The sequence below is a fragment of the Schistocerca serialis genome, chromosome 7, assembly GCF_023864345.2.
Source record: "Schistocerca serialis cubense isolate TAMUIC-IGC-003099 chromosome 7, iqSchSeri2.2, whole genome shotgun sequence".
NCBI lineage: Eukaryota > Metazoa > Arthropoda > Insecta > Orthoptera > Acrididae > Schistocerca > Schistocerca serialis.
The window spans coordinates 25,476,046-25,496,483 of record NC_064644.1 but is presented as its reverse complement, the minus strand read 5'-3'; the positions used below and the strand labels follow the sequence as shown (position 1 = coordinate 25,496,483).

General features: G+C 41.2%; 1 protein-coding gene across 1 annotated transcript in view; it reads right to left on the bottom strand.

The window, feature by feature from the left end:
- LOC126412597 (probable cytochrome P450 6a13) overlaps window positions 1–13,382 on the bottom strand; it is a 62,408-nt gene extending 49,026 nt beyond the window's left edge. The window contains exons 1-2 of the mRNA XM_050082260.1: window positions 13,246–13,382; window positions 5,061–5,407 (exon numbers count right to left, since the gene is read on the bottom strand). Of these exons, the coding sequence (XP_049938217.1) occupies window positions 5,061–5,396 (336 nt within the window). The 5' untranslated portion in view covers window positions 5,397–5,407; window positions 13,246–13,382. The remainder of the gene's footprint in view (window positions 1–5,060; window positions 5,408–13,245) is intronic.
- Between the last annotated feature and the right edge of the window lie 7,056 nt (window positions 13,383–20,438).

Sequence of the window (20,438 nt, the reverse complement as noted above, 5' to 3'; positions counted from 1 at the left end):
TATTAAGATCCACGGAGAAGAAATAAAAACTATTAGGGTCGCCGATGACATTGTAATTCTGTCAAAGACAGCAAAGGACTTGGAAGAACAGTTGAACGGAATGGATAGTGTCTTTAAAGGAGTATATAAGATGAACATCAACAAAAGCAAAACAAGGATAATGGAATGTAGTCGAATTAAGTCGGGTGATGCTGAGGGAATTAGATTAGGAAATGAGACACTAAAGTAGTAAAGGACTTTTGCTATTTGGGGAGGAAAATAACTGATGATGGTCGAAGTAGGGAGAATATAAAATGTAGACTGGTAATGGCAAAGAAAGCGGTTCTGAAGATGAGAAATTTGTTAACTTCGAGTATAGATTTATGTGTCAGGAAGTCGTTTCTGAAAGTATTTGTATGGAGTGTAGCCATGTATGGAAGTGAAACGTGGACGATAAATAGTTTGGACAAGAAGAGAATAGAAGCTTTCGAAACGTGGTGCTACAGAAGAATGCGGAAGATTAGATGGGTAGATCACATAACTAATTAGGAGGTACTGAATAGGAGAGAAGAGAATTTTGTGGCACAAATTGACTAGAAGAAGGGATCGGTTGGTAGGACATGTTCTGAGGCATCAAGGGATCACCACTTCAGTATTAGAGGGCAGCGTGGAGGGTAAAAATCGTAGAGGGAGACCAAGAGATGAATACACTAAGCAGATTCAGAAGGATGTAGGTTGCACTAGATACTGGGAGATGAAGAAGGTTGCACAGGATAGAGTAGCATGGAGAGCTGCATCAAACCAGTCTTAGGACTGAAGACCCCAACAGCAACAACATAAACTGTTCATGTTGATGTAAATTTGACAACTGTACGAAATGATCACGCTTAGCGACAATGTAAGTAATAGGTTTTATGTAAAGGGCAGTGTGCTTTTGTTTGAAACGAAAGTGGCTCTGAGGAGTGGAAAGGGTGGCAAGAGCGACTTGGCGCGTTTCGTAGAGCAAGTGCGGGCAGTAACTAATACAGTCTGTAGGCAACAGTGACGAGGCAACACTCTTGTGGTGCATTATAATCTTTGCATTCCGATTTGCACAAAATTGCCTCAGATGAAGATTGCAAACGGCTTACGGCATACCTGCGAGTTGTTGGGCTACTGTGTATAAAAGTGAATGACGCCAAGAAGAGAAATTGAGCCCATACAGCAAGATACTTGGAGGCCGTACTGTAGGTAGTGTAGCCATCATAATTGCTCTCCACACCCAAAAGTACAGCTACCAGGTAAGATTTATTTGTATTTTAATTTTGTACAACGTGAATCATTAATTTAAACTGTGTTTTAATAATCATACTTGAACTTTAACGAAACTGGTTCACCCCGTTACCTCATCCTAATCAGACACCTATTTAGGGTTCCTTCGTTGTGTTCGATTAATCCGAGTGTCCTGTTTTACATACTTATGAAGGGCGAAGTTAATATAAAGAGGCACCATTTCAATCATTTTTGTGTAAATAATAAAAAAGGTTTCTTGAATCGAAAGTGTTACATTAAACCTTTACTTACATAAAATTAAATCAGAATGAAGCCAAGTTTCTAGTATCTGTTAAATGACTATAAAGAATTAATTCAAAGAGTAATAGCTTTTGAAAGTAATTTCCAGTATGAAAGAGGTTTTCTTGAATTGAAATGCTCAGTATAAAAAGTGTGTGCTTTAGTATCTAAGTATTTCAGCATTTAAGTTTCTTGATTATAGAAAGTGATTTTTCAAAAGTCCCCACTGGCCAAACTTTTTAGCTTCCTTGAAGTTATCTAGTGGACTTTTTCTCTTTTAAAAACGTAATGTATAAGGGTGCAGTCCAGCATTGTTTAACTGGAGTCATATTTGTTTAAGGAACCAAATTAAACAATAGCAAGAAAGCATTCAAAATTCATACTTATGCTTTTCCAATACTTCACTGTTTCGTTGCCTGGGTAGGCTGGCGACCATTAGTACATGTTATAAACCACTAAATGAACTTGGAACTGAGTTGTTCTAGCTTCAATATAATATTATTCTTACTGCCTTTCTTTCTAACCTATGGGTATGATATTAGGAAAAGCATTGAATAATCTGATTTACTTATCCATTAGACACAAAACATGGTCCAATCTTGTAAAAGGGTAACTCCATTGATTAGCTTTTCCTATTAACAGGACTATCCTTCCATAGTGTACTTTACTTGGAAACTAAATTAAATTTAGTCGAAGGGTTTTACGTAGCAACATAGAGACAGTGTTTTCTGTTATTTAGGTAATAGAATACTAAATTACAATAGTAGTGGTAGGGCTATAGTACCATTGTAGCATGACGGCGAGATATATACCGGGTGATCGAAAGGTCAGTATAAATTTGAAAACTGAATAAATTACGGAATAATATAGATAGAGAGGTACAAATTGAGACACATGCTTGGAATGACGTGGGGTTTTATTAGAACCAAAAATATGCAAAAAATCAAAAAAATGTCCTTCATCTGACCAGAATAGCAATAATTAGCATAACAAAGTAGGACAAAGCAGAGATGATGTTCTTTACAGGAAATGCTCAATATGTCCACCATCATTCGTCAACAATAGCTGTAGTCGAGGAATAATGTAGTGAACAGCACTGTAAAGCATGTCCGGAGTTATGGTGAGGCATTGGCGTCGGATGTTGTCTTTCAGCATCCCTAGAGATGTCGGTCGATCACGATACACTTGCGACTTCAGGTAACCCCAAAGCCAATAATCGCACGGACTGAGGTCTGGGGACGTGGGAGGCCAAGCATGACGAAAGTGGCGGCTGAGCACACGATCATCACCAAACGACGCGCGCAAGAGATCTTTCACGCGTCTAGCAATATGGATTGGAGCGCCATCCTGCATAAACATCGTACCTTCCAGCAGGTGTTTATCAGCCATGCTGGGGATGATGCGATTCTGTAACGTATCGGAGTACCTCTCACCCGTCACGGTAGCAGTCACAAAAGCAGAATCACGCATTATCCCGAAGAAAAAAGGCCCGATAACGGTAGACGCGGTAAATCCAACCCATACCGTGACTTTCTCGTCGTGCAATGGAGTTTCCACGACAGTTCTAGGATTTTCGGTAGGCAAAATTCTGCAGTTGTGGGCATTGACAGACCCTCGGAGCGTGAAATGAGCTTCGTCGGTGCACAACACATTATTCAACCAATCGTCATCTTCCGCCATCTTTTGAAACGCCCACACCGCAAATGCCCTCCGCTTCACTAAATCGCCAGGTAACAGTTCATGATGCCGATGGATTTCGTACGTATAGCCCTGTGCATAGACGAACCCGCTACAGTCTCCATTTCTTCCTGAACTGTCTCAACAGCATTACGCCTTGTGCTCCGTCGGCCACTACGGGCTCTATCGTCTAAACAACCCGTGGCTTCGAACTTCGAAATCATTCTCGCCATAGCTGCATTGGCCAACGGATATTTACCCATTCGAATCCCCTTCCTATGGCGATAGGATCGTAACGCTGAAGTAGCACATTCCCCATTCTGATAATACAGCTTCACTAAAAGCGCATTTTCGGGTAACGTCAATATGCTGCGACTGCTGGCGCATCTCATTCTCTCTCTTTTATTTTTCTTTATTGTGATTTCATTCCCCTGCCCCATATGGGCCGGGGAGGGCTGTCAGCGGCACAATCCGCCGCTCTTCAGCCGAGTGACACGACAACTAAAACAAGAATAAATTGCTACATATATAAGGCGATGAAAAAGGGGAATTAAATGAAACAACAAGTTCACTGTTACCAGTCACCGTTCTATTTATTTCCACGACGCGTTTCGGAGGTTTAAACCTCCATCATCGGGTGGATTTATATTAGTAAGTATTACATTTGTGTGTGTGTTGTGTTACGATTTTTTGGAGGAACTTGTGGCACTGCCTTCAGTGTTCACAGGTTCCTTTTGCTATCGTAACACATCAAATGTATACTGCCACATTTGTTTACAAACACATCACATGTATACTGCCACATTTGATTACAAATGTGGCAGTATACATGTGATGTGTTACGATAGCAAAAGGAACCTGTGATCACTGAAGGCAGTGCCACAAGTTCCTCCAAAAAATCGTAACACAACACACACACAAATGTAATACTTACTAATATAAATCCACCCGATGATGGAGGTTTAAACCTCCGAAACGCGTCGTGGAAATAAATAAAACGGTGAATGGTAACAGTGAACTTGTCGTTTCATTTAATGTCAGTAACAGTCACGGTAAAGCCTAACCTAAAAATGTTGCATATAAAGAAAAAGGGGAACATAAAACAAAGTAAAGGGAGAAAATGGAGGTAAAAATAGACTGACGTGGAGACGTTCATGGGGGACAATTAAAAAAGTCACCAGAAGACAAAAAAAAAAGACCGCAGTTGGCGATTCTTAAAACACAGAGAAGACACTGAATGGACAAGCACAGGTTAAAAGTCGGCCACAGTATTAAAAACACTCCAGAACAACACACTTAACACCCACTTGTAGCACACACGACGAAGAAGAAAACTGCCAGGTGGGACCTGCCAAGGGAAATGTCAGAGAGGATGGAAAAGGAGGGTTGAGCAAGGGGAAGCAGGGGAAGCGGCGATTCTCTCTCTCATTACAGCTCCTTTTATACACGATTGTCATGCGCAGTCACTGATGTTTTGCTCTCCAGCGCCATCTGTCGGACATTTTGTGAATTTTTTTTTTGGTTCTGATAAAACCCCATGCCATTCCAAGCATGCAGAGGCATCGCTTACAAATCACAGGCAAGAGGCTAAATCATCCTTCACAATATACACTAATCGTGTGTGGAAAATGCACGCTGACTCAAAGAAGTGGATAAAAACAACGCTCTTGGTCTGTCAACGTCTGCTGCGTGTCTTTCAAGACCCAGACCCGCATCATAGATACACTTTTATCACAAACAAAAACGTGCATTTGGCCTATTTTAGCTTTCCAAATAACAACCTCTAAGAGAGAAGAATGAATGAACAAAGGGTAGAATAGGAGTTGGCATGTAGTGCCTCATGCCCTTCTTACCTTGAGGCCCCTGTGCTGGAAGTGTCCGAAGTCTTTGACGAGACAGCTCTTTATGAGTTCCGGGTCTCTGATGAGAAGCGCCGGCCTCAGAGACATGAAGACACCGCCGAAAGGATGAGGGTCGAGGCGCCAGTACAGCTCCTGCAAGCCTTCGCCGAAGTTCTTGCGGTTCAGAATGATGTCCTTAAAGTTGCCAAACGCAGATTCCGGTTCCAGAGACGGGACGCCGCGCCGCTTCCAGTATCCGTACATCCACTTGCAGGCGAGGAGGAGCAGGGCGGCCACGAATGCCGCGGCAGCCGCCGCGTCGCCCAGGAGGGATCCGGTGAGCGACATGGTGCGAAACTCTGCGGAAACGGTGCGGGCGACGTTAGTACTGCATATGTAGATCAAGGAGACTGCCACGTGAAGAATTACTTTTATTACACTACTGGCCATTAAAACTACTACATCACGAAGATGACGTGCTACAGACGCGAAATTTAACCGACAGGAAGAAGATGCTGTGATGTGCAAATGATTAGCTTTTCACAGCATTCACACAAAGTTGGGGCCGGTTGTGACACCTACAACGTGCAGACATGCGGAAAGTTTCCAACCGATTTCTCATACACACACAGCAGTTGACCGGCGTTGCATGGTGAAACGTTGTTGTGATGCCTCGTGTAAGGAGGACAAATGCGTACCATCAATGCGGTTTATCGTATCGCGACATTGCTGCTCGCCTTGGTCGAGATCCAATGACTGTTAGCAGAATATGGAATCGGTGGCTTCAGAAGGGTAATACGGAACGCCGTGCTGGATCCTAACGGCCTCGTATCACTAGCAGTCGAGATGACAGGCATCTTACCCGCATGGCTGTAACGGATCGTGCAGCCACGTCTCGATCCCTGAGTCAGCAGATGGGGACGTTTGCAAGACAATAACCATCTGCACGAACAGTTCAACGACGTTAGCAGCAGCACGGACTGTCAGCTCGGAGACCCTGGCTGCGGTTACCCTTGACGCTCCATCACAGACATGAGCGCCTGCGATGCTGTACTCAACATCGAACCTAGGTGCACGAATGGCAAAACGTCATTTTTTGCATGAATCCAGGTTCTGTTTACAGCATCATGATGGTCGCATCCGTGTTTGGTGAGATAGCGGTGAACGCACATTCGAAGGGTGTATTCGTCATCGCCATACTGGCGTATCACCCGGCGTGATGGTATGGGGTGCCATTGGTTACACGTCTCGGTCACCTCTTGTTCGCATTGACGGCACTTTGAACAGTGATCGTTACATTTCAGATATGTCACGACCCGTGGCTCTACCCTTTATTCGATCCCTGCGAAACCCTACATTTCAGCAGGATAATGCACGACCGCATGTAGCAGGTCCTGTACGGGCATTTCTGGATACAGAAAACATTTGACTGCTGGCCTGGCCAGCACATTCTCCAGATCTCTCTCCAATTGAAAGCGTCTGGTAAATGGTGGAAGAGCAACTGGCTCGTCACAATACGCCAGTCACTACTCTTGATGAACTGTGGTATCGTGTTGAAGCTGCATGGGCAGCTGTACCTGTGTACGCCATCCAAGCTCTGTTTGACTCAATGCCTATGTATATCAAGGCCGTTATTACGGCCAGAGGTGGTTGTTCTGGGTACTGATTTCACAGGATCTATGCACCCAAATGGCGTGAAAATGTAATCACATGTCAATTCTAGTGTAATATATTTGTCCAATGAATACCCGTTTATCATCTGCATTTCTTCTTGGTGTAGCAATTTTAATGGCCAGTAGTGTACTATCGTTCGTAATAGACGCATCACATGTGTTGCCATAGGTACTTCATAATTAATAAACATGTTAAATATGAATTCACATTTGAGTATGAAATGTATCTGGGCAATGTGTTCTTGCTTAAAATACGCGATAAACTTCGGACGTTTCATACAAAATTGTCGTTTTCATTCATTTCGTAAATCTTCATTTTCTAACTGCCCAGGCTTTATTTATATTTTTCGTTCTGTTAATTCTGCTCCAAATAATTGAACACGCCCCAAATTTGTATCAAGATAAAGTTCCATTTTCAATATTTTAATAGTTATTAGTGTGAAACTTCCTAGCACATTAAAACTGTGTGCTGGACCGAGACTCGCACTTGGTACATTTGCCTTTCACGGGCATGTGCTCTGTCATCTGAGCTACCCGACCACGACTCATGATCCGTCCTCACAGCTTCAATTCTGCCAGTACCTCGTCTCCTACCAGCCAGGTACTGGCAGAATTGAAGCTGTGAGGACGGATCATGAGTCGTGGTCGGGTAGCTCAGATGGTAGAGCACATGCCCGTGAAAGGCAAAGATCCGGAGTTCGAGTCTCGGTCCAGCACACAGTTTTAATCTGCCACAATGTTTCATATCAGCGCACACAACGCCGCAGAGTGAAAATCTCATTCTCGAATTATTACTGTATCCACAATGCTTTCATATTGCACTTCATTTATTTGCCACCGTAAAGCACCCGCTAAGTTTCTTGTGGCCGATAAATGCAGTGTCGAGTTTCTTTAGTATGCCCACCTGTGAAATTAATATTATTTCAAGAAATTTAAGTACGAAATTGTTTCAAGATTTAAGCATTATGAGTTGCGGTTTTCTAATAAACCTTGGAACATTTTTTACATCAGTCCCTCACTCTTGTTTCTCACAGGCTGTGTTTTATTAGTGTGCCTCCACATGTAACTATCATACAGCTCCTCTGTTTTATTATTGATTTATAAAGTAAGAGATCAGAGGATATTAGGTGGCTAACAAACTGTTTATAGAACGGAAACCAAGTGTCAGAGTGAGGAAGTAACTTTTTACCGGTTCAGCCATCACCTGCGGCTCCTGAGGGCAGGAGAGCACGCGCGAGAGAAAGGAGGGAGCGAGGGAGACTTCTAAAATCAGAATTCATTTACTTCTGGTTGCACTGGAAAATCTGTCTGGTCGCTGTGTTTTTAAAACAGCATACCCAACCGTCTTATTATTAGTGTTCTGAAATTCAGTATTTCTTCTAAATATTTCCATTGATGAGCAGGATGACTTCTTGTATTTTTTAAATATTCTACTTAACCTGTGAACTTTTTTGACGACTGGTTTGATTAGAAAATGAATTATTTCCAAATATTGTGTGGTCTCTTCATTTATGTACGAGTCTCTTTGAAGATACATATACTCTCTAAATTCTGCGGTGAATAACTTTACTACGTTTCCATGTAGCCATTGGAAGTCGAAATGAAAGAAGTATTTATATTTCAGTGACTTCACGTATAGCTGCAGACACTCGAAAGTGAGGGACCACAGAATCTTTTAAAAGCATTTAGAGTCTACTAGAAACTGTTGTCAGTAGAACTCTACCTTGAAAGTACGCTCCTCCGCAAATGACTTACAAACGTCTGAGTCTGTCACCATTTCCCCAAACTTTCGATTGCGAGTGTAAAATGCAATTTTGATCAATTACATTATCATTAGTTTCTAAAAAGTGCCGTTTTAGCTGCATATGTGCTCGCTGTCATCACAGATATTATTACGATAATCATAAAATTCCGCCTCTGCAGCCTTACACGTTCTAAAGCAGTATGAGCAAATATCATTAAAATAAGATTCCTTTTAAACAAAATTATGTATGTTTCTCGTCATAAATATTTTAAATGATTTCATAAATACCAATTGTATAAGCAGCTGCGACGAAAATAGTTTTCGAAATAAAAAATTACTCTTATTTTGTAAATAAATGTCAGCAACTAGTAACCGTTAAGTTCGTTTTTAATATTCAAAATATATTTCGGTGAGTACTGTTCACACTCAAGCAGTATATTCCTCATTGCTTCATCTGAGTTGTTTCCTATAGTATCTAAATCTACTTGAGTCACACTTCCATGGCAGATGATGAAAAACACAATCACTACACCCAAATGATTCCTCTATAGTTTCTCTCGGCAGCAGAGCGTGGGGAAAGACGTAAATGCTTCCATCTGAGCTCTTGTTTTCCCTTATTTCGAGGCGATATTCACGCGTCCTTGTCAAAGTGGAAGGCAACAAAATCCTCGTAAGTTAGCACTCGTGAGTGGCAGTTGTAAACAGAAATCGAGTCGCCCTCTCTTTTTGTATATCTTTTGTCAGTCTTATCTGTTAAGGGTTCCATAATGTCCAACAACACTCTGGAAGATGACGCACATCAATAATATTTCTTTAGTTCTATACGAATTCTGACGGAATAGCAATTTGATCTATCATAAAAAGAAGGTGTAAAAGAGTTGGAAAAAATAACATACTACTAAAAACTGGCCTCTAATATCACATCCATTGCAGTAACGACTGATATAAGCAGTTCTAGCTATAATTGTGATCAAATATTTGTTGCTTCGTAATGGAAATGACGTAGCACAAAAGATGACAATTGAAGTATCATAAATATACCAATGGAAGATGAATATTTGCGAAACATGTTTTGACAGCTAAAAACTCATATCAGTGAATGGTTATGAGTGTATATTCGTGTGCAAAATGGTACAAGCATAAAGTCAGGGATCTAGCCCACCCATCAGTGTTATGTTTAAGAAATAATCTCCAATGGCGAAGGTCAACAAAAGAACAAATGTTAACAACTGTGGGGCTGAAATAAATTAGCAACTGCGTATACACTCTGCAAGCCATTGTTCAGTGTGTAGCAGATGCAATTTTGTACCAACACTAGGCATCTTCTGGCCTACTCCACTCTCCTATTAAACAAGAGAAAGCTAACTGTGTGTGTGTGTGTGTGTGTGTGTGTGTGTGTGTGTGAGGTAGTGTTTGGTGGTGGTGGTGGTGGTGTGGGGGGGGGGGGGGAGTTTCCTCTATTACCCTGTTCTATTCATGCCTGCGCGAACTATACGATACTGTCAGCCGAATTGTATTTGCTGCCCTCAACTCTGCAGTCATTGTTGCTTCTTCCCTGAGATTTTACGCTTTTGTACTCCTCGCACGTACGAGTTACGAACGTAGCAGATCATCCCTGAATTCATTAGCCGTCTAGTGTCACGGTTCCTTGAGGAGGACCCTAAATCCCCGAAACAATTAAAATTAGACAAGAATGGTCTTGTAGGCAATTTCCTTTACAGTTAGATCGTCTTACAAAAAATCTCAGCCTCTCACTCTTCCATTCCCATTCTCTAATAGTGTTTTACGTGCTCCTCCTATTTACAGTAACTTCTTGATATTAGGCATTAAATAACGAAACGGGATTATGGACCCGATGTGCTGCCCATTAATCTAGTAATCAGATTCTGTCTGATTGTTACCGTTATAGGCAATATATCACAGTATTAATACTTGAACATCGAAAATTGACGTCTTGATTTATCGTTAGTTATAATAGGAGGCCGATGAAAGTTACATAATGCAAAAGATACTTTGTCATAGGTGTGCGCAAAAGCAAATCAAGTGTGTACGGAATCTTTATGAGTGGTGGAAGGATACAGGCAAACTCACTTGAGAAATGTTTTTCTCAGTCTCCCACACGCTGCCAAATTCTACCCCGCGTACTTATCGAGTGCTATGATAGAAATGACACATGAAAGTAAAAACGTTTCGGGAAATCTCATTTTAAGGCCGTTCACATTTAAATGTTGCAGATCGTTGATTTACAGTAACACATGCATACCACTGCTACATTGCAACAACAGCTAGGGCACTGATGTTGTCAGCAGTGGAAAACAGAACATAGTATTGACGAAGCCTTCAGGAGCAACACAGACCACACATATCTTTGTTTATTGGCGTCCTTTTTTTCGCTCTAAGAATAAGCGGGTCTAATTGTGTGCTCATTTGCCGCTACAGTGTGATACATACGGTCACGACACTCTCTGGCGCGGAAGTTGTATCCGCGTGACAGCTGGAACGATACTCGGCCTCCAGTCGGTGAGAACGCAGTAACATGCTTCTTATGGATAATGTTTGTTTTTAATTATTTTCTGTTTAATTAAGGGAGCAGCTGTCCTATTCTTGAGTTCCAGCCGTTAGTAAGTTACCAAAACAGACACGAATTATCGTGAAACATGTGTAAAAAAAAGCCGAATTGCACTGACTCAATGATGTGAGCTGCAACTCATTCATGAAGGAATACTTTCAAGTTTGTCTCTATTTGTTGCATAATCCGTTGAAAGTAAGGGAATTTAAACACACTTCGTGCGCATATATCTGTAGTTGTCTGTTGTTATTACCATACGCCCTCTCCTTAAATTTTCTTTATAGAATTCAATGATACACCCTTTCTTACACTTCACTCGACTTTCCAACACATGAGCATTATCGTAAATGCAGTTACTTTTGCTTCAATAGCGAATGTGTTCAAGATTCTTACTGTTTGGGGCTCAAATTTAGCAACAATTGTGGAAATGGCTTCTCCTGTGCAGGAAAATTGTTTTACTCCATTTGACGACTTATTGTCACGTTTGCGTGGTTTTCCCTTAAGCTACAGTTGTGATGGCTTATCTGGTACATTGAATAATGTAGGTATTTCATTAGATATAGGTTTCCTACGCTCCACATTCATTAATTTAGCTGAGAGTGTGGCGAACGAAACTCCGCTTTGTTGAATACATACACAACGTTCTTCTGTAAAATGTCAGGTCTTCAGGTATGTACTAGCAATTTATTGTTACTAAAGGAAAACGACACTATTAAGGTAATGTGTGTACATTACAAAAAATCGTAGATAAACTGTCTCGTAATGCACCGTTTCGTATATCCCAGGGTTCTTAGTAAACTAAATATTTACAAATGTGGTGTACTTTTTTAGCTGTAGTCGATATTTAAAGGAACTGTGTACACTCCCAAATTTTAAAAACTGTGTTAGAAATCAACGTAAACGTTATTGTTTACACTTATCCGATATCGTATTCAGAAGTGTCGCTCGCTGGCCGAATGGAGCGCTGCTATCGTCGTGGATAACAAAAACGATACGCAGTGTCAACACTGTTTTGTTCGACTGTGTTTGCCTCCGTTACCACAAAATTTGAAGTGAGGTCCTAATTTTCAATTTCTTCGTTTTAAATAGTCACAGCTTTCCTTATTAAATGGAAACTACATTTGTTTTAGGTTATGCCTCGAAGATGAAGACTAACGAGTCCAACCGAAAGACAAGGAGCTAGAGAGTGATACTTTTTGCGTAGACGAAAAAATTGGAATAATGTGTACATGCGTAATGATAATGCTATTGTTGTTTTGATAGACAAACTCAAACTTGCACCGAACGACATTCCAAATAATTTTGAGAATTACAATTCCGGTTTGATGAATTTTCAGTTCAGATATACCAACGTAAAATAATGTCGCATCTGCGGTTACTCCACGTTGTACAAAGTTATTCACTTTATCTTGGCACAAGGGAACAGTTGATTTACCGCCCTTAATACAACATTTAGTTTTTTCAGAGGACTGTATCGAGGACTCACTTCGAAAGATCGAACAGTTAAAGAGTAATCAAAGAATTATTTCAGTAATATTCGCAGCTATAGCGCAGCATTTGCAGTTCTGATGTTAACATTTCAGACGCAGTTTTACTTTAAGTGCATCGCATTAAGATATGCAACATTTTTTATGATAGAATATGCATGCGAATAGATTCTCATTAATATATTAAAGAATTCGACTTTTGTTACTTTATAAACACAGAAGGTCGAGTTTTCACTGTACGTGAGTTGCATTTAACATGCTTACAAAGAGATACTATTCATTACATGAAGTTGAATGTCCGTCCTGGTCGTTCTGCGTTTTCGCACGATCTTGAAACGATGATACCTTCCGGCACACTATACTATCTTCACCCAGCAATTTGGCAGCGTTTCTGACCCTATCCGGAAACTCTTTGATGTATATTGAGGACATTAAAGGCCCTATAAGGCTTCCAGGCGGTACATTCTTTCTGTTGAACATTGACTCTCCAATGAGACTCATGGATATCAATAGTAAAAAAATGAAGCCAATCGCTTACCTGTAAATACACTCCGCATGAACGTACCTTTATGATTAATTAGTCTACGATGTGGTATGGTATCGACCGCTATTCCGAAACCTATAAGACGTTATATGCCCGCTCACTTGGGCAGGTACTGTTTCTAAATAACATAAGCAGTAATTATATGAAAGTACCGTATTCGTCACGTCACATGTCACTGACCTTTAGACGAGAAGCCTGGATGGTGCTCACCGTCTCGCCCAATGGTAGATCAGTGGCGTACTGTGCCCGCTGCCCGCTGCAAGCGGCTATTTGACGGAATTCTTCTGCTGTAATGATGACTTGCGACTTTCTCGCGGAGGAGTGGACCAAAACTGCAGGCGGTCAGGGTGGGGGTAACCACAGGAAGGACAAACCGGTTATCCTGCCTCTGTGAAGCGGAAGGCCACAGGTCCGCGTAGTCTCGCTGCTCCAAGGTCCACACTCACCGTCAGTCACGAAACCCAAGTGCTGCGTAACGATGAATCTGAGACAACATACGGCGAAAGGTGAGAAAGTCCAGCCACCTGAGACTACACACCGTGACTAAAGTCTAAAGATCATTTATTCCACATTCCTACCCATTGATGATTCAAGTAACATAAATCAGTATTGCAGGAGCCGATAGAAATGGTCATAAGTAAGTATATTTTCCTTTTTTTAGCAAGAAAACTAACGAAATTTACCATAAGATTTTGATGTGCATAGACAAAGAAGGCATAAATGAGTCAACTGTAAAAACAAAACTTTCACCGACAGATATGTCACACTTATCAGAATACCAACTGTCACCCATAGCTGCACTCACACATCAGTAGTTTTTTATGATAAGTCATCGTGAGTTAGCAACCTATTGTATGTGCAATAATATCAGATGGCCTCACGTATATGCCTGTTCAGGTAAACATAGATCACGATGTACCTCCCCCCACCCTCCTCCCCCAACTGCAAAACGTGTGGTGGTACCGCACGCACAGTCTCGCTGCCGAGCAGTGTGGGCAAGAATGTGTGAGCTTCTATGCGTAATACCATGTTTACGTTATCAACCAAATTTAATAAATTTTGGACATGGTTTATGTTCAATCATCATCATCATCATCATTTAAGACTGATTATGCCTTTGAGCGTTCAGTCTGGAGCATAGCCTCCATTATAATATTCCTCCATGACCCACTATTCAGTGCGAACATTGGTGCCCCTTCTGATGTTAAACCTATTACTTCAAAATCATTCTTAACCGAATCCAGGTACCTTCTCCTCGGTCTGCCCCGACTCCTCCTACCCTCTACTGCTGAACCCATGAGGCTCTTGGGTAACCTTGCTTCTCCCATGCGTATAACATGACCCCACCATCTAAGCCTGTTCGCCCTGACTGCTACATCTATAGAGTTCATTCCCAGTTTTTCTTTGATGTCCTCATTGTGGACAGCCTCCTGCCATTTTTCCCATCTACTAGTACCTGCAATCATCCTAGCTACTTTCATATCCGTAACCTCAACCTTGTTGATAAGGTAACCTGAATCCACCCAGCTTTCGCTCCCATACAACAAAGTTGGTCGAAAGATTGAACGGTGCACAGATAACTTAGTCTTGGTACTGACTTCCTTCTTGCAGAAGAGAGCGGATCGTAGCTGAGCGCTCACTGCATTAGCTTTGCTACACCTCGCTTCCAGTTCTTTCACTATGTTGCCATCCTGTGAGAATATGCATCCTAAATACTTGAAACTGTCCACCTGTTCTAACTTTGTTCCTCCTTTTTGGCACTCAATCCGTTTATGTTTCTTTCCCACTGACATTACTTTCGTTTTGGAGATGCTAATCTTCATACCATAGTCCTCACATTTCTGATCTAGCTCTGAAATATTACTTTGCAAACTTTTAATCGAATCTTCCATTACAACTAAGTCATCCGCATATGCAAGACTGCTTATTTTGTGTTCACATATCTTAATCTCACCCAGCCAGTCTATTATTTCAACATATGATCCATAAATAATATGAACAATAGTGGAGACAGGTTGCAGCCTTGTCTTACCCCTGAAACTACTCTGAACCATGAACTCAATTTACCGTCAACTCTAACTGATGCCTGACTATCCATGTAAAGACCTCTAATTGCTTGCAAAAGTTTGCCTCCTGTTCGATAATCTTGTAGAACAGACAATAACTTCCTCCTAGGAACTCGGTCATATGCCTTTTCTAGATCTATAAAGCATAGATACAATTCCCTGTTCCACTCATAACACTTCTCCATTATTTGACGTAAGCTAAAGATCTGGTCCTGACAACCTCTAAGAGACCTAAACCCACACTGATTTTCATCCAATTGGTCGTCAACTAATACTCGCACTACCCTTTCAACAATACCTGAGAAGATTTTACCCACAACGCTGATTAAAGAGATACCTCTGTAGTTGTTACAATCTTTTCTGTTTCCATGTTTAAAGATTGGTGTGATTACTGCTTTTGTCCAGTCTGATGGAACCTGTCCCGACTCCCAGGTCATTTCAATTATCCTGTGTAGCCATTTAAGACCTGACATTCCACTGTATTTGATGAGTTCCGACTTAATTTCATTCACCCCAGCTGCTTTATTGCTCTGCAATCTATTGACCATTTTCTCCATTTCCTCAAATGTGATCCTATTTCCATCATCATTCCTATCCCATTCTACCTCGAAGTCTGAAACATTACTGAACGCATTTTCACCTACATTGAGAAACTCTTCAAAATATTCCCTCCATCTGCCCAAGGCATCCACAGGATTCACCAGCAGTTTTCCTGACCTGTCCAAAATACTTGTCATTTCCTTCTTACCTCCCTTTCGAAGACTGCTAATTACACTCCAGAATGGTTTTCCAGCAGCTTGACCCATAGTCTCCAACCTGTTTCCAAAGTCTTCCCAAGATTTCTTCTTGGATGCTGCAATTATCTGTTTGGCTTTGTTTCTCTCTTCAACGTAACTTTCTCTGTCTACCTGAGTTCTAGTATGTAGCCATTTTTGATATGCCTTCTTTTTCCTTTTACAGGCTGCCTTGACTGTGTCATTCCACCAAGCTGTTCGCTTCATCCTACTTTTACACACTACTGTTCCAAGACATTCTTTATCCACTTCTAGTACTGTGTCCCTGTACCTTGTCCATTCCTTTTCCAATGACTGTAATTGACTACATTCAACGAACTGGTACCTTTCTGAAATCGCTGTTATGTACTTGTGCCTGATTTCCTTATCCTAAAATTTCTCCACTCTTATCCTCCTACATATGGATCTGACCTCCTGCACTTTCGGCCTCACAATCCCAATTTCACTGCAGATTAAATAATGATCAGTGTCATCAAAAAATCCCCTGAATACACGTGTGTCCCTCACAGCCTTCCTGAATTCCTGATCTGTTATTATATAGTCAATGACAGATCTGGTTCCCCTGCCTTCCCAAGTATACCGGTGAATGTTCTTATGTTTAACAAAGGAGTTTGTGATTACTAAGCCCATACTGGCACAGAAATCCAAGAGTTGTTTCCCGTTCCTGTTGGCCTCCATATCCTCTGGTGTAAGAGAAAGATATCCCATTCCTTTCTTCACCCTCATTTGGGTCGAATGTTTTCTTGTTTTTTACTTACTAAAGTAGCCTGTGTTCTTCCTCAGGGTACAAGATATCTCCATATCAAATTTCACCAAAATCGTATCAGCGGTCCAGTCGTGAAAACGCAACCGACAGTGACTTTTGCGTTTAATAGCATTAGAAGGAAGGTATGGATTAATCATGATGAAGACTGGGTACCCTCTGCATTCTCGCTATTACGTGTGGCCGTTCTCGCATTTCAGTAAAATGAAATTAAATGGTATTTGTCTTTATTGGCTGGGAGACCCATTCGGGATGTTTAGCCTTTTGGTGCAAGTCTTACTATTTGCACCACTTCAGTGACTTGTGCATCGAAGTTGATAAAAAGACGATGAGCACAAAACACACACACACACACACACACACACACACACACACAGACAGACACACACACCCATACACCGTCACAGGAGCAGGGACCACACAGTTGAGGAACACTAACCACAAGGTCCTGAGCTCCTGACAGTGTAGATTTGTTATGAGGACTGACACTGATGGCACTGATCCTTAATAATTATTTTATATAATTATTAGTTAGTGTTAATCTGACGAAGTAAGGAAATAAACGATTTGCAGTTCACTGCAGCAGAAATTTTATAGTATTTGTACAGGCTATATCATCAGCTGCCCTCATGTGATGCATAGCATAACCAGTCGCAGTCTCACTAAAATACCCCACATTTCACTCTGTTATACTGCATTTAAATGATGCAATCGTTGAGAGTCTTCTAGTGTCTCAGCAGCCGTAAGGAATATGTGATGCCCGATTGTTACCATGCGATAGGCTTGTGAGTAAATACTGGTATGGAATTATGTATTAAAAACATTGAGGACTGTACAAGAAATGTATTCACTACATCGAATCACAGTGCGTAGAACATGTCAAACAATAAAAACATTTTCACAAATGTGATAAAGCTCAGATTTCAAAGAGTAAATAGAATTTTCGACGAGCAATTATTTTTCCGTATTACATGTTGTATTCTTCAAATCAACAAATGACTTAAACTACAGATTCTACAAAGTAGCGTATGTTCTTCAGCAGTGTTCAAGCTACCACCATAGAAAATTCCATCGAAACCTGTTCAGTGGTTTGGTTGTGAAAGCGTAACATACAGTTACTTTCATATTTATAATGTCAGTACAGAAGTATAGATATAGATTCTGGGCTATTATTCCATGGGCAGATGAATATAATGTGACGTTAGGCGATTTTCATCGGTCTTCACCATCGAGCTTAGTGAACAGTAGAGCTAGGTTCTAATTCCGGCCTCAGTACAAATTTTCATTCATCACTTCAATCTGCAAAATATTACAAACCAGTATTCCGATCACTGCCGAGGTTGATGAATGGCTGAAATCGCTATGTGGCTATAGCTACGCCGATAATTCTCCATCCAAGTATCATGAATTGTTATTATTATTTACATCTGCGTATGTCTCTTACATAGACACAGTATTGCAAACAAGGGAAACTCCAGCATTGGTCACATAAATCTGAATCCGATTTTTATTACTGCATATCGATTTCAGACAAAGAGTGATCATCATCGGTGCTAAGATTAAATTAAAAAAAAAGTCTATGCACAAATATGTGTCGATTTGTAATAGATAAATTGAGTTTTACAAGGCCGAATACATACCAAGACTAAGTTCAGTGGACTCTTATAATTAAGCTGAAAATATACCTTCAAATAAATATGTTCATAGTGAAGAAAGTTCCAACTAGCAGCTGAGCCAACCGCTTACGAAAACCTGTGCAGCTAAGCTCCATATCAGTGTCCCTTCTTTCCAAGAAGTACTGATGGAAATTTCCCATGGGTTTCCTCATCAGCCTGGTAAGGGCCGACGACAATGGAACGGCATGTGGGCCTGTGGACATGATCATCATCCTGGTACAGAATGACAACACCTACTTGTTTGCCGTGGCCTGGGCCACACTCCCTGTGCCCATTATCGTTCTGGACCTGGAGGAGACCACCATACCACCCTCTTAATGATGACCAGGTAAATCACAACCCCTGCACTGGAGAGCACTGTGGTTATTGGCTTTCTTAGGGATCACATCTTGCATGCTCATAAAGGCAGTCCTAATGCGCGCTACTGATATTCTAATACTTTCCTTAACACATGCCAGTCTACGTTCGAAAGAGAGTCTCCCAGAATTGTCAATGGCACACGTTATCCCACCAATAGGTGAAGAACAGTTCTACGATGTGAACTCAGGCACCTCCTGAAAGAAGGTAGCGGAGATGTTGAAGTACAGTCATTTGTCTACAGTTGGGGTGATAATGGTGTGATATTATGGTGGTAAGTCAATTGCAGACTGTCTCAAAACTTTATGAACAGTGTCAAACTGGATTATTTTTCTGAAATCCAGGAAAGGGGGTCCCGTATGGTACTCAGATGTGTACTCTCTAGGTCGATGTATAATTGCATGTCCATGATCAAGTTATTGAGGATGCAGTTTGATCCCTCTTCCAGTAGATATAGCCTCTAAAAAGCATGTATTAATGTCCAAAATACTGCTAATAAGGACGAATTCTGCATTTTATGGTCACGACTGGCGCGTAGTAGAAATTATAGGGTTCATCTAAGCATATGACTACGTTTCAAACATCTAATGTCTGTGTGAATTATAACTTCACTGGCATCTAATTCCCAATCAGACACCAGGACCTGCTAAAATTCGAGAGACTGAATCCAGACTTCCCAGTACATGTATAGGCTCTTCAGGTAGACGAAAAACAAGTCAGAAGAAGACGAAGAGCACACTGTGTAGAACACGAAAGACATAAAGTATAAAGAAGGTGGTCCCTTCTATTTTTCAAAAGCAGCCTGTCAATGCCGAAAACACGTAGATTTATTTCTATCCATGAAGATGAGATGCAATACTATCTCTGTATGTAAGAAGACGAAGAGCACAGGAATGCCGAAAACACGTAGATTTATTTCTATCCATGAAGATGAGATGCAATACTATGTCTGGATGTAAGACACATCCCGCTTACTTTCCGCCCAAATAAATAAAGACAGTCATAAACGGCATTTTAGCTGTAGATGTCTAAACCTTTTTGAATGGAGTTTGGACTGGTTGAATAATCCTCCAAGTACAGGTTCAGTGTAGGATTATTCAACCAGTCCAGACTCCATTCAAAACGGTTCACCAGTACCACTCGCGTGATACAGCTACAGTATGCTGATGACAATGCTTCTCCAGCTCATTCACCTGCAAAGCTGCAGCTGACAGTTAATTCCTTCAGCAGGGCGTACGAACGATTTGGTCTCTCCATCAATATTCCAAAGACAAAGGTGATGGCGCAGCCAACTCCTGGCTCCTCCGTTCCAGATTTCAGCATATCCATTTATGATACACCCTTGGAACAAGTGGACCATTTCCTCTACCTAGGAAGCATACTGTCATCTAACTGCTCATCTGGAAAAGATGTGGAGAATAGATTACGTGCTGCCCATGTAGCATTTGGACGTCTTACAAAGCGTGTCTTCCTGAATAAAGACCAAACACTGTACACCAAACTGATGGTGCACAAAGCTGTAGTCATTTCCAACCTGCTATATGGTTGCGAAACCTGGACGTTATATTGCTGTGATCTGAAGAAACTAGAACGCTTCAACCAACAGAAGCTAAGATATATCATGAACCTAAAATGGGATGACTTCATATCCAACATGGCTGTTCTTGAGAAAGCAAAAATGTATAGCATGGAAGCTCTAATCATTGGGCATCAACTC